This window comes from Xiphophorus hellerii, chromosome 14, assembly GCF_003331165.1.
Source record: "Xiphophorus hellerii strain 12219 chromosome 14, Xiphophorus_hellerii-4.1, whole genome shotgun sequence".
In the NCBI taxonomy this organism is placed as follows: domain Eukaryota; kingdom Metazoa; phylum Chordata; class Actinopteri; order Cyprinodontiformes; family Poeciliidae; genus Xiphophorus; species Xiphophorus hellerii.
The window spans coordinates 10,163,499-10,187,803 of NC_045685.1; the positions used below are offsets into that span (position 1 = coordinate 10,163,499).

Here is a 24,305-nt window from a genome sequence, read left to right on the forward strand (position 1 = left end):
ACATTTAACAATGCAGTTACGCTCCGAGCAGCGTGTCTGGAGGCGTATGCAGATGTTGGCTGCTCTCAGGAACCCCGGAGTGCCCGACGGGAATCGAGGTGCAAGAACGAAGGCAGGCCGAGGACGGCGTGAATTAATCCAAGTTAAAACAGACAGAAAGAAGCCAGGGATTGTGCCGTAAAACGTGTGACCCCAAAGTCACAACAAGTGCGTGAAACCTTCCGTTGTATTGACTGATCAGAGAGGCTGCAGATGTGGATCATAAAACCATGTTAAGTTGGCAAGTCATAGGTTGCTGCAACCAAAAAAAAAAGAAAAATATGTTGATCAAAAGGTGATGTAATATAGCTTTAAACTAATTCTGATGCAACATCAGTTTCTGATGATGCTTTCCTGAACCTCTGGGGAACATCTGTTCATATATATATATATTTATATATATATAAATTTTATAAACATGCTACTAAATTTAAGAGGTCAAATAATTATTAGCTGAATTACTCAGAAAAGGAGTAACACTGCTCTGCCACTGGAGATACTCCAAGCGTTTGGTATGCTGAGGTAAGTGTATCTCTTCCAACACAGACTGAGCATCCGCATAATGTAACATGAGATTTAGTAATGTTACAGAGCATTGCAGCAACATTTGAGGAGCGCTTGTACGAAATGCGCAAAGGTCGCAAACATGTGCCATAATCGCCGTCTTTAAGTTGGCGCCCATGTCACACAATTATAAACCATAGCCAAAAACAAAACAAAAAATAAATAAATAAAGGTCGGTGGCGCCCTGACTTAGGTGGAGATCATTTTGAGAATGCTACATTAGCTGATGCATAAACCTTTTTTAGAAAACAGTTTCACCATAAAACCGCAAAGATGAAACCGTGGTCCTTCACAATCTCACCAACCTCCTGGTGAGATTGTGTCATGGGCTTTCAAAATTTAAGTCGGCATTATGAAACCAAAGGAAGTGTGGGGAGAAACTCATGCTTAAAGTGTGTGGCAAACATCAAACATCTCTCCATCTGAAGGGTTAAACACCTTGTCAGTTTAGATTTTTTCATATGTAAATATTGCGGCTTCCAAGCGATCTACCTCCACCAAATCCCAGTAAGTTGTTCTGTTTCAACAAACGTCCCTGGAAACCCTTGCAAAAAAAGACTCAAAAATAAAAAATAATAACAAGCATGATGTGATTCAATGTAGATGTACCACACCAAGGTGGACCGTGTGTTTTATGCCTTTAATTGTTTGGCAGACTGATAGCAAAGACCACCTGTCATTATTATAACACAGCTTCGTGCGCCAAAGCGTGAGTGTGACATAAGTCAGTTATCATCACGGGGTTGTGCCGACCTTGCTTGGTGAGTCAGAGGCCTAACAGCGAGTTGACTTCCACCACCGCATGCCGTTTCAGTCCTTTCAGAAAATGCCATAAAGTTGACAAAGTCCGGGCTTTAAAGATTTTGTGAAAAAAAAGGCTTTAGAAAGTAACTGCTGAAAAGTTCAGTTATTTAAAGTCACACATTTACCCATGCCGTTAAACACAAGCTAGCACGGTGCTAGCATGTTTAAATTTTTTTTAGAACTTTAAATTACACTGAAAGGAATTATCAGCCTCTAGGGACTTTGACTTTCCGACAAAACTTTCTAAACAAAGAACACAATATAAAGGACCTGCAAAAGAGTTGTTATGTGCCCTTTAAGCTGGAACTTGTTCTCTTGTCATCATTTTGTGGTTTAATGACTCGGAAGACAAGCCGTTTGAGTCATTTCTCTCAGCAATGTTCCTTCAAAATGCCAGCTGGGGCAGAAAGAGAAAAAAAACAAACCCTTTCAGCTTGAATTGGACACAAAGCCTCACATGCCACAACCTTATCTTCCATTATTCGCTCTCATACTGCGTTTAGTTTCTTTGTTACAGGAGTCAATTGCGGAATTAGCCGACAGCATGATTGATGGCGGCGACTGAAGGTGAGCGCGAAGGTTTATTGCTGACGGCAGCAGCATGTTGAATCTTTTGTCGCTGTCTTTTAATGAGTGCCAGCCTCCGGACAGATAAACTGATGTAAATTGTTGTGGGGGATTTATGTGACAGCCACTGGGCCTGACTTTGGCGATTGGTTGGGGGGGGGCAGGAGGAGGGCTGTGTCTAATTTCAGTAGAGGCTACTTTGTTTCTTTGAGAGGCGGCGCAGGCCCAGCGGATCCGGGGTCAGCTAAATCATCTTAGCAGAAACCTTGACCTAGGTGTGAAACCAATCTAAGGCTGTATATAGTAACATGCAACTGAGACATTTCCCAGCATTCATTTCAGCCAGAAGAGGGACCAAAAGTGACAGGAACGACCTCGTGATGCTTTTTCTGAACCAAAAAGGGGTCATCTCATGCTCAAGCTTTTTCTGCATCACCTCTAAATGACTCCAAAGTCACCAGTTTTTATATCAACTTTTATCACGACGGAGGTTCTAAGTTGTAAATTGTCTCAAATGTAATGCGAAACCACATAAAACGTCTCAAAATGTACGCATGGTAGCCAGCGCATGTTATCACCGGAGACTCGTCACTTCGTTGGAAGGTGGTGAGTTCTTCTGCTTTCATCCTAAAAATATTTATTGCACAGTGTTGACATTTCTTTCTGATAAGGCAAATGGACTTAGTTTGGTGTTTGCAAAGTATATATGTTTTTTTAGCTGGTTACACTGCAAGAAAAATCTAAACTCCCTAAACATTGTCTGCAATTTTGACATCCTTCATATGTCAGGTGATGCTTTGTGGATGTTTGACCATGAATCGTGTGTTGGGTGCATTTCGCTCTCCTTAAGTCTCCAATTCCAAGACAAACAGCATCTCAATCTGAAATATGTTATTTTTAGTTGTTTTTTTTGTTTGCAGAAAAATATGCCTACATTAAGAGTAAAGCTCAATAACTCAGCCTTCTATTCTATTTACAGGCCCAAAGAAACGCTGTGATCAAATCAAGATGGACGCTCTGACTACCCATCATTCATCAGTGGTGCTTTCACCATATGGATTCTGACACTGCTGCCATATCATGTGTCGACTTTTGCCATTACAACACTCTGCAAGAACTTTCTGTTTTTATATACTGAGATCCAATCCTCATAAAAGAAACAAAAAACCCCACTGCATAGATACAAACACGCCACTTACATGCCTGTAGAAAATACTGTAAATTACAGTGAAGATGTCATACGCCTGTATATTCTCCTTGGCCGTTTCCACGGTCTCTCAGGGCTCCCGTGTTTTGCTCTAGAGCAGATTATAGAAGCCTCCCTACATGGACACAACTTCTGGAATAGCAACTGCTATTTGATCTGACTGCACACTCTCTGGACTCTCCACTTACGTGGATCCTCATACAGATGCTCTCTGCATGCAGCTACAGAAAGAGCTGCAGTGTGATTACTAATACTATTATACTTGATGCTTTGTAGATAATGAAAATATTATATTAATGGAGAGATGTTTACTTAAAAAAGAGATAAGAATGTTTGTTTACCTCTGTAATCCGGTATCTGACTGTGCCACTAGAGCAGCTTTACAATCTTATTCCTGAACTTAAAGTTGGATCCCGATGAGTTTTTCTCAGTTTTGTATATTTGTCATCTTCTTAACTTGCAAACTCTACAGTTTTTTTTCTGCTTTTCTGCTGAAAGAAACATGAGGAGCGCTTCAAAGATGGACTCAGCAGGGTTTATGTCGTCTTTACAGTGCCTGGTATCACCTGAGTGAGTGAATCATGAGACAGACTCGAAGATTCGTGACTCCCAGATGCATTATGGGAATGAGGCACACATGGGACTGACAAGTCAGTGAAGCAAATCTAAGAAATGTCTGCAGTAATGCTGCAAGATAAGCAAGATGGAAGGATGCTAATTACTCTCTTACTTTTCCTTTCAGTTAAATAAAAATATATTTTGTTCTCTATTAAAATGTATGCCCTCGCCCTGATGTCTACTACAAGTTAGACATCAGACATCAAGTAAGACATCATTGTTTTACTTGATTTGTCAAGTAAAACAAGACTTTAGGAGTAGAGGTAAAAAGGATTTTGTTATGCCAGAGTTTCGTGTGTCTCTAGCTGTCGTTCATTTGGGGGGAAAGAGAGCAGAAACATCAACACAATCAGCCCTACTGGGGTAAACAGAAGAGGATCAGTGGCTTTGCTGTTGCTTGGTGCTTCATTAGGCGATAGATCAATAACTCTGTAGGGCCGCTGGACAGCAGGCCGAGCGGTTCTGAGTGCAAATAAGATTAAATGAGAACAGATTTGATTGTGCATCACCCCGGCTACCACAAAGGGAAATTACATTAGCCTAAGTGGATGCTCTGTGAGTATCACATGGGTGTAATTAAATATCACTTAAAGACGATGATAATCACTCATTTTGACTGCTAACAATTATTTCCTTCAGTCGCGCCGTGTAAAAGCCCGATGTTAAATGTGATTAGATGCATTTTGGTGGTGGAGAGAAATAACAACCGAGATCGAAGGGGAAATCTTAACTGAGTAAGTTAAACTAAACTGGTCCTATAGGTTTCACAAACTGCGTACTAATTACGTATTACGAAAATTAACATTTACAAGGATTTACAAAGATCAAAATAATATGTTTTGAAATGTTTGATTAATCTAACAAAAGTATCCATTTATTCCATTTTAAAATACAATATTTAAACAGGCAGTATTGCTAAAACGTTGATTTAGTTAATGATAATAGTATGAAGAAGAAATTATGTTTGGAGCATTTTTCTGAGAAAAAAAAAAAGCTTATAGTTCTTTGTAAAAAAAACCATTAAATTATGTAAACAGCTATAATGATGATTTAAGGTCTCCTATCCTTTTGTTTAAACATAAAACCTTCTCTATTTGTGCTTCGGTCTGTGTATATGCACACTTAGCTTTCGCCATTTTAATAGTCTGGCTGAGCCATTAAGACAGTTGATAACTCTGTAATGGATATTTTTAGGTTATTGCGAGAACAAGCTATACCAAGCAGCAAGACGTTCACTTAGTCACATAACAGCTGAACTCCTAAACAATGTGAAACAGAAGACGGCTTCAGTCACCGAACTCATCTGGTGTGTTGACATTTGGCTCCATCGGTTTGATTCATGGCACAAATTCTCAAATACTAAAAGAATCCAACGTGAAGCGTCCAAACAAACAGTCGGGATTCAGATCTACAGGTGCGGTGAGAGTTGATCAATCCAGCTATTGATCAGGCTTCAAGACATCACCTTTGATGCAGATGTGCTACAGCAGGATGAGGGTTAGACGTCAGTAAGCTCTGAGGGTTCTCGAACTTTTTTTCCGTCTAAGTGGCTTGTTTGCCTAAGCTTATAAATCAGCCTAACAAACGAGGCCCTTCTTGTTTCCAGGACCGCGCCTGCTTTGAGTGAACACGACTGCTGAGATGAGATGCAGTCAGCTCTCATCACCGCATCCCTTCCATGTTTTTACCACATGCAATTTCTCACACGATTTTTGACAACTCCTATTACGCCGAAGTCCTCGTCCAAAACAAGTCGTGATTCATGTGCTTCTCAACCTAAAACAGACACTTCATGGGGGGAAGGGGCAAATCGATCCGCAAGTCAGACGTGGGCATGAATTGGATGCGCATTTATGTCCAAGTGTGTGTCATTTCTAATGTCTGGTATCGAATTCGACATCACTGTGTGTTGACAAACACTTTACTGCCTCGTCAAATGCTGGTCGGCTTTTTTTTTTTTCCATTGAATTTGAAGGATAGAAGAGACAACAGGTGCTGGAAGGTTTTCCTTTCATATTCATTACACTGCAAAATGATGCACTTGCTATATTTACAGGCTGATATCAGCGCCTTAAGCTGGATTTTACATGCCGAGAAGTGCCGTGGAGTACCATGACTTGTTCGCCTGAGAGGTCACTAGGGGAACACCGAGAGCTCTGCTATTGAGATTTCACTAAGGAACATTCAAAGCCAATCGTAATACAATGACAGAGCTTATGACAGCATATTTCAATAACTGCGGCATGCCGAAGTGTTCAACTGTGATAGAAGGAAAAGTAAAAGTTGAAGGTAAGAAGGAGGAGGGGGCGGAGAGAGGGAAGTTGGAGCCAAGCAAGTTAAAAAAGTATTTTTAGGACGATGTTTATTTGGAGGTCGGTGAAACCAACCCCAGGTCTATATACCACCATCTGTTGAGGTCTCTCAGCCTGTCACTGTGCTCGGTAGGTGGGGGACGTTTTACATGGACAGAAAGGTTTTGTAGATTCGCTGCAGTCAAAGTCATTTAAACTTGCCTGCTTGCTATTAAAATGCCTTTTAAAAATTCTGATCCTTTCGTTTATGTCGGGAAAATTAGATTGTGGCACCAGCACAGCTTAGTGGCAATAAGCAGCTGTGTGGATGTGCCTTACATTGAAATAGAAAAAGTCTGTCTTATCTCGTCTTTGAAATAAACAAAACAGCTGTTTCAAGGACAAAAAAAAGTAATGAATAAAGTTTTAAATATTTAAACGGCAGCATATAGATAGATAGATAGATAGATAGATAGATAGATAGATAGATAGATAGATAGATAGATAGATAGATAGATAGATAGATAGATAGATAGATAGATAGATAGATAGATAGATAGATAGATAGATAGATAGATAGATAGATATGTGACTGGAACTCTAAATTCTGTCACTTATAAATTTTGTATTTAATTTTGCAACTTTATGCAACATTTTTCAACAATTAGCACTACAAAGTCAAGCAGTTTTGGACAATTGCAAAATTTGTAATCACACAAATTTATAAGAGAATACGATCAGTGGAAAAGTCATCCAAATTGTGTTAAGAGGCTTCAACTGTGTTTACTTACAGTCCCATTATAAAATGTATCCATTATAGCTGCATAAATGAGCAGTAAAAAGACGGAAAGATGAGTCCTAAATTATCTCTTTGATATTCCAATTTATTCTAATTGGACACAAGTATATTTTTGAAATTTAGGTCCATAAAAACAGAAAAGAAAACATTCCTAACTAATTATGTAAACCCGAAAGTGAGTCACTCCATAATCAGTTCTATCTAAAACAACTTTATTTATCCCAAAGGGAAATTAAATCCAACTTCTGCCTGTGCAAGGAAATATACCGATTTGATACACAAGCAGCTACTTTCAAAATTTGCGTCCATAATTTTAAAATGCTGGCTCGTACATCGGGAGCAATTAAATTTGATATAAAACTCTTCTGCATTATAAGTTTTTATAACATATAGTGAATGGCAATAGCCTAGAGAAGTCACAGCACCATTCTGAAACTGCACACCTTGAAAATTATGGCATGTGTAATAAAAAGTTGGTAAAACCTGTTTTTAATTATCCTTGATTTAATTAACTATTTTCTTTTCAAACTGAGCATGTCGACTAATTGTGACGCAGCTGGACACCAGTTAGCTCAAACCTAATGTTGGAATTAAATCACTTTGAACATAGCAGTTATAAATTTGATAATAATTTGATATTTGTCAGAATGTCCAGCGCTGTTAACGAGATAAACCCTAATGGTATTTCCTGAGCCATGAGTAATGAATTACTCAAAAGCTATTTTCAGCTCGGACTCCAGGAATTGTTGGGTGGAACAAGGAACTGGTCCCTCCTACAAAAATCCCGCCATCAAACACAGTGAGCAGGTAGCAAGTAGAACCGCAACATCAAGCTAGCAAACAAGAAATTGACTTTAAATTAAAAATAATTTTTAAAAAACTGTTTAAAATACCGGGGAAAGTATTTTATAAACTAAATAAAGCTGTATTTACTGGCTGTGCTTTCATTCAGATTGTCAGAAGGAGCGCCTAGCTCATTAAACACACCTGTGCGGAGATGACGCAAGGCCCGTGAGTTGCCATGGCGATCGGTTACTAAGCGTCGGAGCTAGCTTCGTGTGGCTAGCAATATCGAGGTAAAATTACGTTTTTCAATGAAATTGTAGAGTATTATATATTGCCTACATAGCTCATTTTAATTAGTTCAATTCCAAATACACAAGTATTGCAAATATTTCTACTTTTGGGGGCCGTTTTATTTAATAGCAGCTAAAATATTAATGGGTTAACTTTTGTTTTTTCAGTACAACTTTAGTTTGCTTTTTTTGTTTTGTTGTTGTTGAACTGATTTGACACTTTGATAAAAGTGTCAAAGGTTAACGTGTAATTTTCCCGGTTGAGACTTAAATGTCTGCCAAAGAAAAAAAAAAAAAATGGGAGGGTGGGTATTAAATTTAGACAGTCTGCAAGGCACTGAGGGGTAACTGAAAGACAACACTGAGAAAGTTCCACAGCCTAAAATATCTGCCCACACAGCTTCCAGCGGGACTGAAGTGCCAGGTGCGGGGACACCAAAGGCGCAGCTGAGCCATCTTATATTGGGGCTGTTAAAAAGTTCATTATTATAACCAGGTTAGTCATTTTAAAGCAAACGTCATTCAGAATGATAAAATGCACAGAGATGCCACTCGGTGACGCTTATGTGAGCGTAAAGCGCATGCGCGAATCTGTGCGCAATTACGCACGGCACCACAGGCTACAGTCCGCTGCAGCAGAGGCGGCACATCCAACCCTACCTTCCTCTGCTGCTTCTCCCAGGCAGGGTCCAGCAGCAGGTCCCTGTCCCAGTCCTCCTCCTGGGTCATGTACGCATCTTCATGTTGGATCGTATAGGAGGTGTTATATGTCATTTGGGTCATTTGGGTTTCGACAGCTGTCATCGTTCCGCCTCTGTCAGGACTTCCTAAGTCCCCCTCAGCTTATAGTGACAAAAAAAAAAAAAATAAGATCAGCTCGAGAGACGACGAGGGGAGAGGCAGTTAGGGACTGCGGAGACCAGACTCCTCTGGTGAGAGGTGGCTGTGCGAAGGTGGTGCCCACTAACAGAAGACCCTGCTGGCCGGTGCTCCTTTCCTGGTCAAAAGTAACACACGTGACAGCACCCCAATAAGTATGGGTCCTTACAGCTTGGGTGTCAGGTTCTGAGCCTAAAAAGGCCTAATAGGCGGAGTAAAACTTTGCAATTGGGGGTAGCTGGTTTGTGAGTGGTCTGGCTTTCTGTCAATTACACCTCCTCTCAACACGGAGGGGTTTATGGCCCGTGTAATGCACCTGTCGCTGTTAGTGATCCTCAATGGTAAACTCAGGCCTATGAAGCGTCAAACAACTTTATAAAATGCAACATCACCAAAAAAAAAAGGAAATATAGAATTTTCTATTAAGACAAAAATTAAATGCAGTTATGAGCATGGACAGTTCCTCATTTTGTGAAATATTAGCAAAGGTATTCTTACTCCATGAAGTGTTTCATGTTACTGCAACTACAGCTTCAAGTTTTTAGGTTATGCGTCACCTGTGATGGAGAAAAAAAAAAGGACAGCATGATGCTGCCTCCACCCTGTTTCACCCTGGGGACGGAGAGCGTCAGTTTTCCACCACGTGTGTTTTGCTTGAAGTTCAAAAAGTTCAGCTTTGGTCTAAAGGAAAAAATAAAATATTCCAAACTGAGCTTTAAAATTCACATCCACAGTTACCATAGCACTCATACCCAGCCTGCCAGTTTAAGTGACCAACCATGTTTGGAGTTGTGATGTACTTTTAATTTTCAGAAGACAGGATACAGCCCTTTGACGTAAACTTGAAATCTGCATGTACTCTTAAGTTCTCCACGTCTTTATCCCTTAACTACCTGTTGTTTTTATTGTCATGTGTTTTCTTGTTCTCTAATGTTCTCAAACATCCGAGTCCTGCACAGCTGGATTCAAATTTGTACTGAGACTAGATTACACAAGTGAACCCTGTTCAGTAATTAGATGGATTTGGTTGGACTTTTTTCCCCCTTAATGATAGAAAAAAAGGGTCAATTACAAATTTCTCAACCCATTAAGAGTTTCTTCTGTTAAGAAAAATGTGAAAACCATTTATTATTTTCATTCCACTTCACAACTATCTACTACTTTGTTAGTTTATCAGTTACATATTCTTCACAGCAGCTCTAAAATCATCTTAGGAGCTAAAATTACATTCACACCATTTATTTCTCAGCTACATCCTAATGTTGCGAGTTGGAATAATAACAGATCTGGACACCGTTATGAGAAAAAAAAAGTTTATTCATAAATTGCATGCAAAAACAACAAAAAAAAGAAGACATTTTTCAGAAATACACTTTAAAAGGCATATATATGAATACACAACCATACAATATAACTTGTATCTATATCAGGATTTGTCATTCACAGTAAACATGTTGATGGAAATTTCTCAGCTAACATTTGGGAATTGAAATCCCCTAACATTCGGTTATGTGCTAACGCTAATTGCTTTGAAATGAGCATATCCACATTCCTACCCTCTTGAGATAGCAAATTACTAAGTCACCCTTTACGTCTTTGGAATCTAGAGTGATTTAGAAAGTAATTAATCAAACATCTGATGTAACTACAGTAAGCTTGGTCCATTAACCTACTTTAGGAAGCTCAGTGGTTACATTACTGCTCCTCTCGTGAGGCTGGGAACGGTTGAAACGAGTGATCTGACCGATGTAAACATGTTGAGTTTTCGTCATAAAATAGCTTGTGTAAAACTTGCTAGACTTTTCAGCTATTTGCTTTTAATTGTTCATTGAGCAACATCAAAAATGTAAATAATACTTGCAGCTATAGTGTGTAAAAACTACACCGCTTCCTGTCAAGTTCGCCCTCTCTAGATAAAAAAAAAAAATGTTTGAGGTTTGCCACTGCTGTTATGTACATCAGTCCTTTCCCATTCAAATTTGTGCTTAAAAAGTCACAATAAAAAAAAAAGAAAAAGTTTTAATAGCAGACTGGGATCTATGAAGGGACAAAAGTGCCATATTCAAATTCATTAGTTAAAAAAAAAGTAAAATAAAGTATTCAAATTGGAAATACTGGAATTAATACTGAAGTTCTGCAGCACATCATCAATACGTTTCATCATTGGTCAGAGGGCGGGGCTAACACTTCTCTAGTTAAAGGTGATTGGTCTGAACAACAGTCTCATTTGCAGATTAACCAATTAGAGTTCATGGTCCTAATGAGTCTATTAATGAAGGATTGGAACTGTGAAAAATTACAAAATTAAATCTGTATAATTTTAACACATACTAACTTTAAATTGTAATCAAAGAGTTTCACATTTAATATCTAAAAATAAGTATTCAATATAAAAATAGTAGTAGAATAGTAAATATTTAAGTCGTACATGGAACACATTGTTTGCTTATTAAATGTATTTATTTAATAATATAACATTTACTAGATTGTGGCACTTTTGGCCCTTCATAGGACTGGCTTGAAAAAAAAAAAAAAAAACTTGTACCAGTTTGCAGTTATCTGGATTTCCCATATACTATCCCCTGCAGGAGGACAGACATGACCTTCAGGATCCCACTCAAAATAACGAACTGACACGTGTGTAATATGCACATGCACTTTTCTTTAGCTAAAACAACAACAGACAAAGAGGTGGACAGGGGGTGGGGTCTGGGTGTGGGAGTAGGTTGGCGGGGGCTGCAGTGAGCTTTGGCGGGCGATGCATTGCAACTGATTTACAAGCAGGGTTTTCTTTTCCTTTCTAGAGATGCAGAATTGCATTTACCCAAGCATGTTTGAAGGCCCAGACTCACAAGCACCAGAAGAAGCCTTTAGTGGGGAGCTAGGAGAGTGAAGAAGAAGGTATGGAGGCGCCAGTGGGGAGAGAGGAGGTTGGGACGGAGGCCCTATTCTGGTTTAGGTTTATTACAATAAAACTGGCCTGTGTACGAAAATAGATTTTTAACCCTTTTATTGTTGGATATGATCCACACCTTCAAAACTAAACCAAGAACTCACCTCATAATCAACCCATCAAATTTTCTAATATTTTGTGCTTTCTTGCTCGTTAGGCATATAGGGAGCATCACTCCCATCCAGAAACTCTTAGGGAAAATGCGAGACAAGTTAACCGAAACCTTGTCCAGAGATTGATCTCCCTAAAAGTGAGTAAGTACACATACAAGCTACTAAGACGACATGTGACAGAAAAGTCCTATAGGAACCCTGAGATTGATGAGAATCTACAGGTCAGTCTGGCCTGAGAGCCTTTCCTATAGGACGTTTCTGACTGACAACTGTCAATCTTCTGTTTCAAGTTGCTTTACATTACACGTTGCCTTCACATCCCCTGCCAGAGCCATGTTATGGACAACCAACATTCAACAGTTGTAGCAAAGCAATTCCTCGAGCTCTGAAGTCTCTCTGTGTCCCAGGACAAAGTCCAAAGGAGGGCCGCCACAGATACATAGTCCTTTTTGGCACGCCAGGGCGTCTATGGTAACAAAGGTGGATGGTGGGGAGGGAGGTGTTTTGGGTCAGGTAGATGATTCTGGGAAGTTGAGTCCAAGCCAGAGCGATGGAACCCAGATCCAAGGTGGCGGCGGTGCCGGCGGGTAAAAAAACAAAAAGCGCTGTGTGCGTGGACGGCGGAGAGGTGAGGAGATGCGCAAAGAGGGAGAGCAGGGGCGGGGAGTGAAGGAGGGAGAGGAGGAGGAAGGAAGAGTGAAGAGGGTTGAGGGCGGCGAATACGGCGGTGGACAGGAGTTGATTAGCTGGCAAGGGGAAGGGTTTGGGGTGTGTCCACTTACGCCAAGCCTCATTGACCAATGAAATGGCGCCCAAAAAGTATCCCGTTTTTTTAGCACCCACACTCACACTCACGCACACCCTGACACATCGCATTTATTGTTCACCAGCTCACACAACAACCGAACAAAGGGCACCTCAATATGCTGATGCAGGACAGGATCAGTCCTAAGGGGTCTTAACCCTGCCCCACCCCAGCCGGCCCATCACTCCCAGTGAGGAGAAGACCCAGGCTACAGGTACAAACACTGCCGATGCAGTAGAAGAGAGATTACGGACTCGGGGGAGGGGGGAAGAGAAGAGGAGGTGGTAATGGCGGAGGGAAGGAAGAGGGGTAGGAGTGTTGTGTCAAGCCACAGTCAAAGGAAAGTGAGGAGGGGGATGGGGCAATTAGGGAGAAGAGATGTCAGTGCTGTCATGATTTCTTTCTTTTGCATTTAGTCGATTTACCTTGGTGGTGAAGAGAAAGAGAGACAACAAGTTTCCACTGCGGTGGCGTCGCGCTAAAAGTCGTCCCCACGGCTCACGCGAGGCAGCACACAGGGTGTTCCAGGTAGCACGGTGACCTAATTCAGTTGAGATAGTTAGTTCAGAGCTGGACTGTCGAGTTGGGCTGTTTTTTTTTTTTTTCTCTTGCGGCACAGTTACAGATTATCACACATGCAGGTCTGAGAGCTTAGTGAACACAGAGACACACGGAAAAGGGAGAATTCGGTGCAGCAAGGAGAGAGACCAGACTTGGACCAGACCAGACGCACACCCATCAAACCCCAAGACAGGGACTGCTCCACAGATCAAAATGCACCCAGGCCATTCTATCTGTGAGCCTCTCCCCAGCCCTCACAGCAGCTTCACTGTGTACAATGCAATCTTACGCATGAAAATCAATTTTAGGTGCCGCTCTCAGCACTCTAAATTTGGGATATTCTCATTTGAGAGGCTGGAGAGAGGAAGGAGCTCCTACCCAGACTTACCCTGACCAAAGTGAGCATAGCTGGGCCAGCATCTACACCTGCCTCCCCCTGGATCCCCAGTCAAATGAGTCTGGTGGTCATTTTTACACAAGAGAGACAGATAATGGAGAGGAACATAAAGAGGAAGAAGGCGAAATGTCCAAACCCTTTGCTTTCCGTCACCACAGTAGTCAGCCAAACATTCTTTATTATCAGTATAAGGTTTAAAGTATACATTTTCTCAATAAAAGGCATGCTGATTTTTTTTCACTGTTCTATATATAAAAAAAGGCTAAATTAAAAATACTGTTCTAAAAAAAATACATGGCAAACAAAACATTTTGCAAACCACATAATTCTACAAAGGATGCAACCGGTATGTGTTTGTATATACGACACGGAAAGATTACACTCTGAGATGCAAAAGTCACTTATAACCACTAAAAACCACAGAAGGAGCGGGGAAGCGGGAAACAATGAGGCAGTCGGGTGATTTCAGGTCTTTTCTGTTTGTGCATTGGTCTGCTGTCAAATACTAGCTGCAAAACAAAAGGGCTGATTGTAAATGGATGGAAGTCGCCACTCTGGACTTTGGCATCAATGTGAAACGCATCAAGAAATCCAATTCCAGATTTAGAAAACAAAAAAAATAAAAATATAATAAATCAGTATCCAAATAATTCATAAACCCTCTCTACAGTGCCTTGCAAACATACTGCATGCCACTAAAACGTTTTCACATTTTGTCACTTTCAACCACTAACTTCAGTGTAATTTATTGGGGTTTTCTGTGATCGATCAACGCAACGTAGAACATAATTTGTAAAGTGGAAGGACAGGATTTGTGTAAAGATAAAAATTTGAACATTTATAATCAACCAGAGGTGTCCCGCTAAAGTTTTTTTTTTTTTTTTTTTTACTTCCAACACAATACCGATATTGCAGCTTTGAGTATTGGCTGATACGGGTACTGACACGATACGATATCAGCACGAATCAAACCTACGTTAGGAATGTTAGAAAAGGTTTGATCAAGTGATGTTACTCAGAGAACAATAGTCAATAACAATTGATATGAGAACAACTGACCCATTTATTATTAACCAACAGGTTTGGGTGGAGGACTTTTGGTAGATATCAGTATGGAATCAGGACACCCCTATATTCAACCACATTCTCTTTCATAACTCTTCATAAAATCCAGCACAGAAGTCTGGTAATCAGTAAACAACTGTTTGATTTAATCCCATCATAGACACAGCTTCTCTGTAAAAAGAATATTACACGACTGCAAAACCTGCCTACCTAAACTGCCAGACAAGGAGAGCACCGATCAGCAAGCAGCCAAGAGGCTCATTGGTTATTGTGGAGGAGCTGCAGAGAGCCACAGCTCAGGTGGGAAAATCTGTTGATAAAACAACTATTAGAAAAAACTGTTCTATAGGGAAGAAGGTCAAAAAGATAGCCATAATGCGTCCAGTTTGCAATTTGTAAGAAGCCATGCAAGGAACACAGCAAACACGAGGAGGAAGGTGCTCCGTTCATACGAGACCAAAATGTCCGATTTTGGCCTATATGCAAAATGCTGTGCATGGGGAAAAATACTAAACGAAAGTACATCACCCTGAACACACCATTCTCACAGTGTAACATGGTGGTGTCAGCATCATGCTGTGGCCATGCTTTTCTCCAGTCAAGACAGGGAAGCTAATTAGAGTTGACAGAAGGATGAATGGAGCTAAACACAGGGCAATCGTAGAACACTAGATCAAAGCATATTTATGTCTCACACTGACCCGACCAACACTTAACTGAGCATCTGTGGCTAAAAATTTGAAAGCCATGAAGTCTCTTCATTCTACTTCACAATTATGTGCTGAAATTTATCAGCTCATTTTCAGTTAATACATCAACACTCATGGTTGTAAAGTGACAAGATCGCAAAAGGTAGAAATGCTTCTTTTTGCAAGGAACTGCAGAGGACTTGACAAGTAAACTAAAAACATTCTCAAATATGCTTTTTGGGATCAGAATCTAAAGCAGATCTGGCGTTTGATGGAGAAATGGTGGATATTTTGGGGCCACTGGAAGACACTGCCCCATCTCTCACTTCGTTGGTGCTATCACTGCTGTTTCTGCTTAAAACCAAAGGCTTATATAATGAACCTCTGAGGCTCACTTTGTGGCTTTTCTAAAAAAACCGTTTGCAATAAACAGACCCATTAGGAGGCGTGGAAATTTTACCACTTGTAGCCCTCTGGATTCTGAGCTTTGAGGCTCCTGTTGCTTTAGTTGAAATGATTTTTTTTTAAAGCACTTAAAATGGGAGATCCCTCCACTTAATGCACTTCACTAAAGGCTTTGAGGCACATGACTGACCTTGTCACATATAATAGTTTCTAAAAGGATGCAATCCAAAGATCTTCTGTAAACCTGTTCAGTAGTTACGCATTGTTTTTCCCGTTGAAAACTCATCACATCCCATAGGTTGACTTATATCACATGTAAACTATAATGTTGGAAACAAACTATTTACACTTTTTTCTGTGTTTTAAAAAGGCCTCTGAACATGAAAGAGGACCAAATACAATACATAAAAAAAATTTTAAAAAACGAAATCCAGCTACCCAGACTTTGAACTGATGTAGCTTTACATGGAGCTGCAATTGCTGATTGGGTGAAATGTGTGGAGACGTACAGAACAGAGTAAAATCTACAATGAAATTTACAATAAGAGGTAGGCAGCTGTAGTTGGGAAGAGGAAAAGGTGAAGCAGTGTCTTTCAGTGTCGTAGTTTAAAGGTGAGGATGAGATTCAGAGAAGGGGGGCGAGGATAGATACGAATAAACATTACAGTACGTCTATGTGTGCTTTACGTTTATTGTTTTTTTTCTCTGCAAAGCGCAGACTTAGCTGCTGCCGCTGCGTTTGTGCGCTGCAAAATCAAGAGCCCGCACGTCTCACTCAATCACACGTACAACATCCATATCGCATCCAGGACAAACAATCTCCCCAAAATACTTTAACCTTGGTTCTGTTGGACACAGTACAATGCAGCTGGTACACAACAAGTGTACATTTCATCTAAGAACATTACAAATTGATACTCATCAACATAAGGCAAAAAAGGTTTCAAATTAGCTGCCCTACCTGATCATCTAGGCCTAAGTACAATGGCTGATGTAAATTACTGGAGATTTGGCCCTAGAAAATCATAACTGGGTTGCAGAAATAAAGGCAAAAGAAACGACTGACTCAGTCAGTCTAATACTGGCACAAGTGTGAGACTGGCACGATAAGTTAAAACAGAAAAGCACACAGAATGCCCATAAAAATAGATGAAGGCCTGTCTTCAAAGCTGCACTGTGGTCATGCAAACTGGACCAAGGTTAGCCGATCAGCCCCGTCGTAAAGCAAGTTATTAAGCCCATCAGCCCTCAGTTTTAAATCCCCCAGCCAGTCCCCAGGCACACAAACACACACACTCACATACACACAGAGGTGGTCAAGTTTTGAGTGGAAAAGGTATGTAGGGGTGAGGGATCAGGGCAAAGAGGGAGAGGGGGCGGGGGCAGACAGTTGAGTGCAACTATCGGAAGGGGGGCTCAGGCGTGTGAAGGGAGAGTTCGGGGCGGTGGAGGATGGCCTCCTTGCGCGTAGGCGGCGGCAACGGCGGCTCATACACCCTGGGCGCAGCCATGGCAGCTGCCACTGCAGCAGCAGTGGGGACCACTGGCCTGAGGGCTTCCAGCGTAGCGACTGGCTGGGCAGACATCGCGGAGACTCCCGTGACTCCAGGCATGCCAGCAATGGCTGCCACTGTGTTCGATGGGTAGGCATACTGGAACTGAGGGTACTGCTGCAACTGCTGGTAGTACTCGGCGTAGTACCTAGCCCAAAAAAAGGGTGAAAATCAAGAGGCATAGGTTGCATTAAGGAGAAGAGGACATAGGTAGCAGAGCAGACACAGAAGGCGGAGGTCAAAGGCCCTGACATACTTCATCCAGAGTGCCGAAATCTGCTGTCATTGACGTTGACGTCTGACAAAAATTGCGTCGTTTGTTCGCAAAGAGACATTCGCCCGCCGAACCCGACAACAGGCCTGGGTCGAACTATTTTGACAGAGCTCTGTGCAAAGTGTTGTAAGGTAAGGTAAGGTAAGATAATTTTATTTACATAGCACATTTTCAGCAACAAGGCAATTCATATGCTTTACATGAGTTAGAGGAAATACAAACAAAATAACAAAAGAAAAGCAAGAGAATAAAAGTATAAAAAGTTTACAAAAAAAAGACTTGTGTGATTGGCCAGAAGTTTGTTGCCATGTTTTATGAGGAAATTCGCTCCGATAGCGCTGTTTATGTACATTGGTACGATTCTTCACTAAATAACTACTAGAATGGAAAATGGTTAATAACTCCTATGAGAAAATTATACTGTTGTTCAAGGATGAGGCTGTCTGGAGAAAAGTGTGGCACTAGCTCCGTAGGAGTGAGACACTGAAGCGTGCGGGGTCTGCCCCCAGGTGGTCGGTGCCGTTGTCTGAAAGGTGTGTGCGAATACGAAGGCGCTGAAACCACGTGACTGTCGACTGTTCGGCTTCGGATGAAGTATGCAGTCCTTTAATCATCAACAGTCATGTCCCACCTGGCCATCGGGTCTTCCGGTGCCTCTACCGCCTCTTCTGCTGCACGGCCAGCTGGTGTCGGAAGCAAGGGTCTGCGTGGCTTGGCCCGCTGGTATATGAATGGCTTCATCACCGGGTCTGGCAGAAGTGGTGCCGACCTGCGTAAAGGACTACGGTCTCTCTCTCCTGACTTGGCCACAGCGGCTGCCACAGCAGCTGACTGCTGATCAGCCACAACCTGCTGGCCTTGGGCAAAGTAGTGAGCCTGCCTTGCAGCCTCAAACAGGGCTGAGGCTGGATCTGCTGCTCCCATGGCGGTGATGTGAGCGTAGGCTGGGGTGGCAGCACCATAAATCGCAGGAGCTACAGAGTAAGCAGGGTTCACTGTAGCTGCTGCTGCTGGCATCTCTATTCCAGGAGCTGCTGCCAGGTACACAGGGTGGTTGGCTACAGTCGGGGTGTAAACTGGAGTTGTGTAAGCGGCAGCCGCCGCTGCGGCGGCAGCAGCAGCAGCTGGAGATGCAGCCACCTGGCCATAGATATTGGGCGTCACTGAGCTGTACACCTGTGTGGCGCCTGATGTAAGAGCTGCCTGGCTCGCCACGGTCCCATAGAGCTGGTTGGCCACATTAGCACCATATACCTGGCTGGCAAGGGCGCCGTAGACAGCTGGATTCACCGGGTTTCCATCAGTACGTGTGCCAGTGGTGATTCCCGTGAGAGCTGCGTACGTGGGGTCAAAGGTGGACGTGTTGTAGACTGAATTGTGCACGCTCTGTTGAACTTGCAGAGGCAGGCCGGCTGCTGCGGCGGCAGCGGCGGCCAGGACTGCTGCCTGGCTCTGGTACTGCTCTAAAGACGGCTTGCCCACAGGACATTCTCCAGCATAATGGCCCTGCTTCCCGCAGTTAACACATGGGATTTTCCCTGTGGGTGTCTGCTTGCTGGGTTGGACCTTGGATAGCTCTACAGACAGCGGCCGGCCCTTAAACGAAGTACCGTGCAAAGCCTCAATGGCCTGAAGAGCGTCTTCCTTGTTTTCCATGTGAACGAAGGCATAGCCTGCGGAAAACAATCATCATTAGGCACAGCAAAGGTGTTTGGGTTTATACTGCAATGGAAAAGGAATATAGATATTGTTTAAAAGATTTCTACAAGAGCTGAGAAAACATAAGCTTAAAAATCCAATAAGTCAACATCTACAAAAACATTAAAATACTAAAATGCCTAATTAGTAGTTTAACTTCAATAAAGAAACAAAGTCTCCTCTCCTAAATACTTTTATCTCCCGTCTCTTTAAAGTGCACATCTAAAAGGCCAAGTTCACTCTGACTGGTCAGATAATTGGTTATAAATAATATCAAGTCTAATTATATGTTCAAGCTTAAACTACCAGGGCTTTAAAGAAAATACTGTCTTGGGGATTTGAAGATTGAACAACAAATACAGTATCCTACCATAAAACGGTACAAGACCAACTTCTTTAGTCACTAAGATAAAAGTTTATCTTCTTATTACATCAAACAACCACATACTGAGAATCAACATTCCCTTCAAAGGCCGCCAAGGTGTTTTAATGCTATATTTGCTTCAAAATTACATGTTAGAAGCTCCAGGTCGTGGCACTATGACAATGGCCTCAACAGACTCTCTACAGCACTATCTCCAGTCTTCAAGAGACGGCCCTGCTCTAGACTCTAGTTCTACAGAAACGAGCTTAAAGAAATCATAGGCAACCTGCAACTTATTACTTCCTATACCATGAAATGGACAAACACATCCGTTCTTTGGAAGGGAGACCCAAACTTTCAAATTTATAAAATAATGTTCTGACACATGAGGGAAAAGAAGAAATAAACTTCCAAAGGAATCTTTGTAAACAAATCAAAAATATTAACAACCAAACGTGGTACATCTACAAATTGATGGAAGATAAATCACAATACCTACAAGGTATTTTGCTCACCTTTGACTTTGTCACACTCAAGGACTTTCCCGAATGTCTGGAACAGCTGCTTAAGGTCTTCAGTGGTGCACATCCCACTCAGATTACCCACAAACACTTTTGTGGAGTGCAACGGCCTCCCCCTCGACTCCTCCACCACCAGATTCCGTCCTCGAAACTCTCTCCCATTGAGCTCCCGGACGGCTCGATCGGCCGCCCCCTCGCCCTGCAGGTGAACAAAGGCGAACTGTCGCAGCACGCTGCAGCTGACAACCTGGCCGTACGGTTCAAAAATGGCTGACAGCTCTTCCTGGGTGGTGTCCAGAGCCAGGTTTCCCACAAAAAGCTTCACTGTGTGGCTCTTGTCCATAGCGCTGCAGAGAAACGGAGGGATGACGTTACTGATGCTAGAAATAAAACTGGAATAAATTGGACAGTAACAGCTACATCCTACAGATGCAAGTCCTACATTTTCTGCTGCTTTAGCACTTCTACACATGCATTGTGATTTTTAGGAAAGCATTTCAAAGTTAAGATTCATAAAACCTCAGTTTTGGGTGTATTTAAGTGAACGTTGGTTTTGGTACACATATTGTACAAATGGTGCATGTTTTTCTACAATCTGCTATATGAAAATGAGACGCGTGTCTCCAGTAATAATAATAATAATAATAATAATACCTACCAGCAGGATGCTGCGAACAGTTCTGTTTTTATCAGAATTTATATTTTGTCATTCAGACTGTCCCAAAAGGGGATCAAAGCCATGATCAACTGAAATCTGTGTAATATAAGATATAAAAAAATATACAACGAAAAGGAAATTATACGAGTTTTGAGCAGTTTATAATATTTTTCTCAATTATTCTGAATAAAAGACTTGAACAGGTAGATAAACTGATACGAATGGTTTAAGAACATGGGTATGAACTGGTTAGCTAGAAAGGTCCAAAATGGCAGGTGTTGACAACCAAAACATGGTATTCTGTTTCCCTCTGCTTCTACTCGTTTTCCATTAAACCAGAACTTTAAAAGGTAAAGAGATTGATAACAACATTAAGGATATACGACATCACAGAAAACATTTTTGGGATCATTCTTAGCCTGGTGGTCAATACAGAGACTGGAATTAAACATGCATCAATCTAATAGGTTGGTTTCATTTTTGTTTTGTTTATTTAACCAGAAAGGGCTTTTATTTTACCGTCTCATTTGTGTAGCTACAATAGCACACTCCTGTGTGACAATATTGAAATAAAATATATTTTATACATGCCAATAGGATATTTAGTCTGTTGGTAAACTCACTTCAATGAATGTCCTCACCACAAATGATAGCATCCAAGACACTAAAGGTCACTGAGATTGTTGGAAGAAACAATATCCTAATCCAATGACGTAATATTGCACAGCTCTATTCTTAGTAGTTATTTTCTAAAGTAAAAGGTAAAGCTGCTCCGTTTGTGAATAACAGCTCAGATTAACATACACAGAAATACAAGAACATGACTAATTGTTTTGTTCAATTGCAATTCAATTCAGAAGAATAGACCTGGCCTAAAAGAAGCCCAGGTCTACAAGCTAAGATCTCAGTCAATTAAAATCCCATTTAGATCATTTTAAAACGTATCTTAATATTATTGTACTTCAGCCATCAACAATCAGAGGTGGCCGTTTAGGAAAATTATTACCCACTCCAGATGTCAACGTCTTTTTCTCCTTTCTTTTTTCTCAAATACAGGACAAATATTCAAAGTGGCATACCTGCACCCTAAGTCTCACTAGGAGAGCTGAACTGTATTAAACTAAACTGAAAGATTGACTAAAACCCTTAAATTAACAACTTTGTTAATCCAATCAGATTAACTTAAATGTTTAGCATAAATCTGAAAAAATAACATATGGTCTCCCTTCTAGCGAAGGGAGATAAAACCAAATGGACGCAAGATTAATATTCAAATTTACAAAAAAAACCAAAACAGAACCACATAGACCATACACCCACCTTTGAAAGTCCCACAGATACAGAGTCAAATTAGATACAACAAATCTGTGGAGATTTTCTTTTTGTTTTAAAAAGAGATCAGATTTGAAAGATTTAATGTAAGCTGGTCTCTTTATTTAAAAGCAGACTGATCTCCCCCACAGCTATGAGTCACACTCAGAGCGGCTGGAGCTCAGGAAGGCCAGTGTTTATCAAGTCTGCCTGGATTCACAGTAATAACCACTTTTATGGCACCAAATTGTGATTATGCTTTAAGCATTGCCTTTAATGTACAAAACACCAATTTATACCAAAACAGATGGTTAAACAGGCCCGTTTTCTTCTCTCTTTTCCCCCCCTCTCTCCAAACAACCTTTTATGGTGGGCAGTAAATCAAAGGGCAAAGCGGAACATGAAACCAGAGAGGGGGCATTTCTATTTTCTGGTTTCGCCTCTAGTAAGTTACAACTTGACAAAGAAATACACGTCTTCCTCCAAACGAAAGCGCATTTTCCCTCCGTGTGTGGACTGCATGAGTCAGGCAGCATGGCGGCTGCATTAACACTGGCTTCATTGTGGAACAACCGAGCGAAACCTGGCTGCTGATGACGCAGCACGACGCCGAGTAAACACATTTTCACCGCTGCCGTCATTATTCGGCGCAACAACAACAACAAAAAAAAGACTTTTAAAAGACGCATGTTGAGTTTGTTAGCTGGCTCACACGCCTGGTGGTCGAGGTTTCCTTGTGAACGGAGAGCAGCAGGAATGCTGGTGGGTTCGTCTAAAGCTAAACAAGCGTTAAAAAAAAAAAAAAAAAAAGGTCAACGCGAATAACGCGTTCCCGCACATTTAGCCCACCTCACATGACAGCGAAAGCTGAATAAACGCCTAATATTAGCCAGGGCAGCAGCCTTTCTAAAATATATCAACGTAGTCCAGAACAATCGCATTTTTCCGCACAGGAGCGCGTGCATTGCAGCACGAGAGCTTCCTGAGCGACAACACGGCCAGTTAAAGTCTGCTCCTAAACCGGCATTTCCGATTAAAACGCGTATTATTTGTCACCGTTTGGGTTCGATTACCGCCCGCGGGGGTTTGTGTGGGGGATAATACAACAGAAAAACGCTATTAAAACTGAAGGAACTACCATCTTACCTCAGCGGTGCTGCGTTTCAAAATGGTAGCGTCTGCTTCCGTTTGAACGTCGGGCATTCTGCTGGAGAAGCTGCAGCGGGGGGAGGGCTGCTGCTGCTGCTGCTGCACCCGGAGGATGCTGAATCCTCACGAAATAACCCGAGAACACACACACACACACACGCACAGAGCTCCTGGAAGCATGCTTAGTTAATTACAGCTACCGCAGTGGAAAAGGATGGCTCACAGCCACTGTGCTGGGCTCAAAGGAGAGCAACAAGTGAGAGAAGACTGATGGATATGAGCAAAAATAGACTTTTCATGATGTGTAAAAGTCTCTTCTTTTTTTTCCACAATGTGTTTCATAAAAAGTTTACAAATAAAATCAAACTTTGTCATCAAAAACACACTTCGTTTTTTTAAGCAAGTAAAATGACATAGTAGCCAGCCAGTGGTATACCGACACAAAGTAATGCAATGTGAAGTTGTTTGAAGCAGCATTCAGTTTCTGTGTTGAGTAACAAAGAAATCTGGAACAAACTTCCAGAAAACTGCAAAACAGATGGAACACTGAGCTCCTTTAAATCTAGAGTCAAACACTGACTGTTTAGAGTTAAATGAGGAGTTTGATGATGGCATTGGTCAAACTGTGACATTTGCTAATGCTTTCTCAGTTGTTGACTGTATGCTTCTTATGACTTAATTTTGTTATGATATAAAAGCACTTTCAACTGTCTTGTTGCTGAAATGTGCTATCCAAATGAACTTTATTGATTTGTATTTGATTTTCTGATATATTCAGTGGAACCAATAACATCCACAAGTCACCTAATTAGTAGCGATTCACTGATATGAAAATTTGGGCCGATTTTAATATCCGATACTGCAGTTATGTCCCATATATTTCATATACATTTCCCTGCCCGGTCGACACCATATAAAAAAAACAATCACACCGCCTTTTGAAGG

General features: G+C 41.4%; 2 protein-coding genes across 3 annotated transcripts in view; both read right to left on the bottom strand.

Moving 5' to 3' along the window:
• The window catches only part of actn3b (actinin alpha 3b), a 31,530-nt gene extending 22,553 nt beyond the window's left edge, over positions 1-8,977 (bottom strand). The window contains exon 1 of the mRNA XM_032582377.1: positions 8,626-8,977. Within this exon, the coding sequence (XP_032438268.1) occupies positions 8,626-8,769 (144 nt within the window). The 5' untranslated portion in view covers positions 8,770-8,977. The remainder of the gene's footprint in view (positions 1-8,625) is intronic.
• A 1,163-nt stretch (positions 8,978-10,140) lies between these two features.
• rbm14b (RNA binding motif protein 14b) lies at positions 10,141-23,487 on the bottom strand. Of its 2 annotated transcripts, none has more exons than XM_032582384.1 (4): positions 23,358-23,487; positions 20,237-20,589; positions 18,291-19,332; positions 10,141-17,533 (listed from the first exon to the last, which is right to left on the bottom strand). In XM_032582384.1, exons 2-4 carry the CDS (start codon positions 20,583-20,585, stop codon positions 17,233-17,235), a joined length of 1,692 nt encoding a protein of 563 aa, XP_032438275.1. In that variant the 5' UTR covers positions 20,586-20,589; positions 23,358-23,487; the 3' UTR covers positions 10,141-17,232. The 2 variants fall into 2 exon arrangements, with proteins under 2 accessions (XP_032438275.1, XP_032438276.1); XM_032582385.1 differs by lacking the exon at positions 23,358-23,487 and adding an exon at positions 22,221-23,240.
• Between the last annotated feature and the right edge of the window lie 818 nt (positions 23,488-24,305).

Excerpts from the sequence above, each read along its gene's own strand:
- rbm14b (XM_032582384.1), bottom strand. The coding sequence starts at position 20,585 with ATGGACAAGAGCCACACAGTGAAGCTTTTTGTGGGAAACCTGGCTCTG. Across the intron at positions 19,333-20,236 it reads TGAGTGTGACAAAGTCAAAG|GCTATGCCTTCGTTCACATG; the intron begins GTGAGCAAAATA and ends TGTTTTCCGCAG. Across the intron at positions 17,534-18,290 it reads CCGGAAGACCCGATGGCCAG|GTACTACGCCGAGTACTACC; the intron begins GTGGGACATGAC and ends TTTTTGGGCTAG.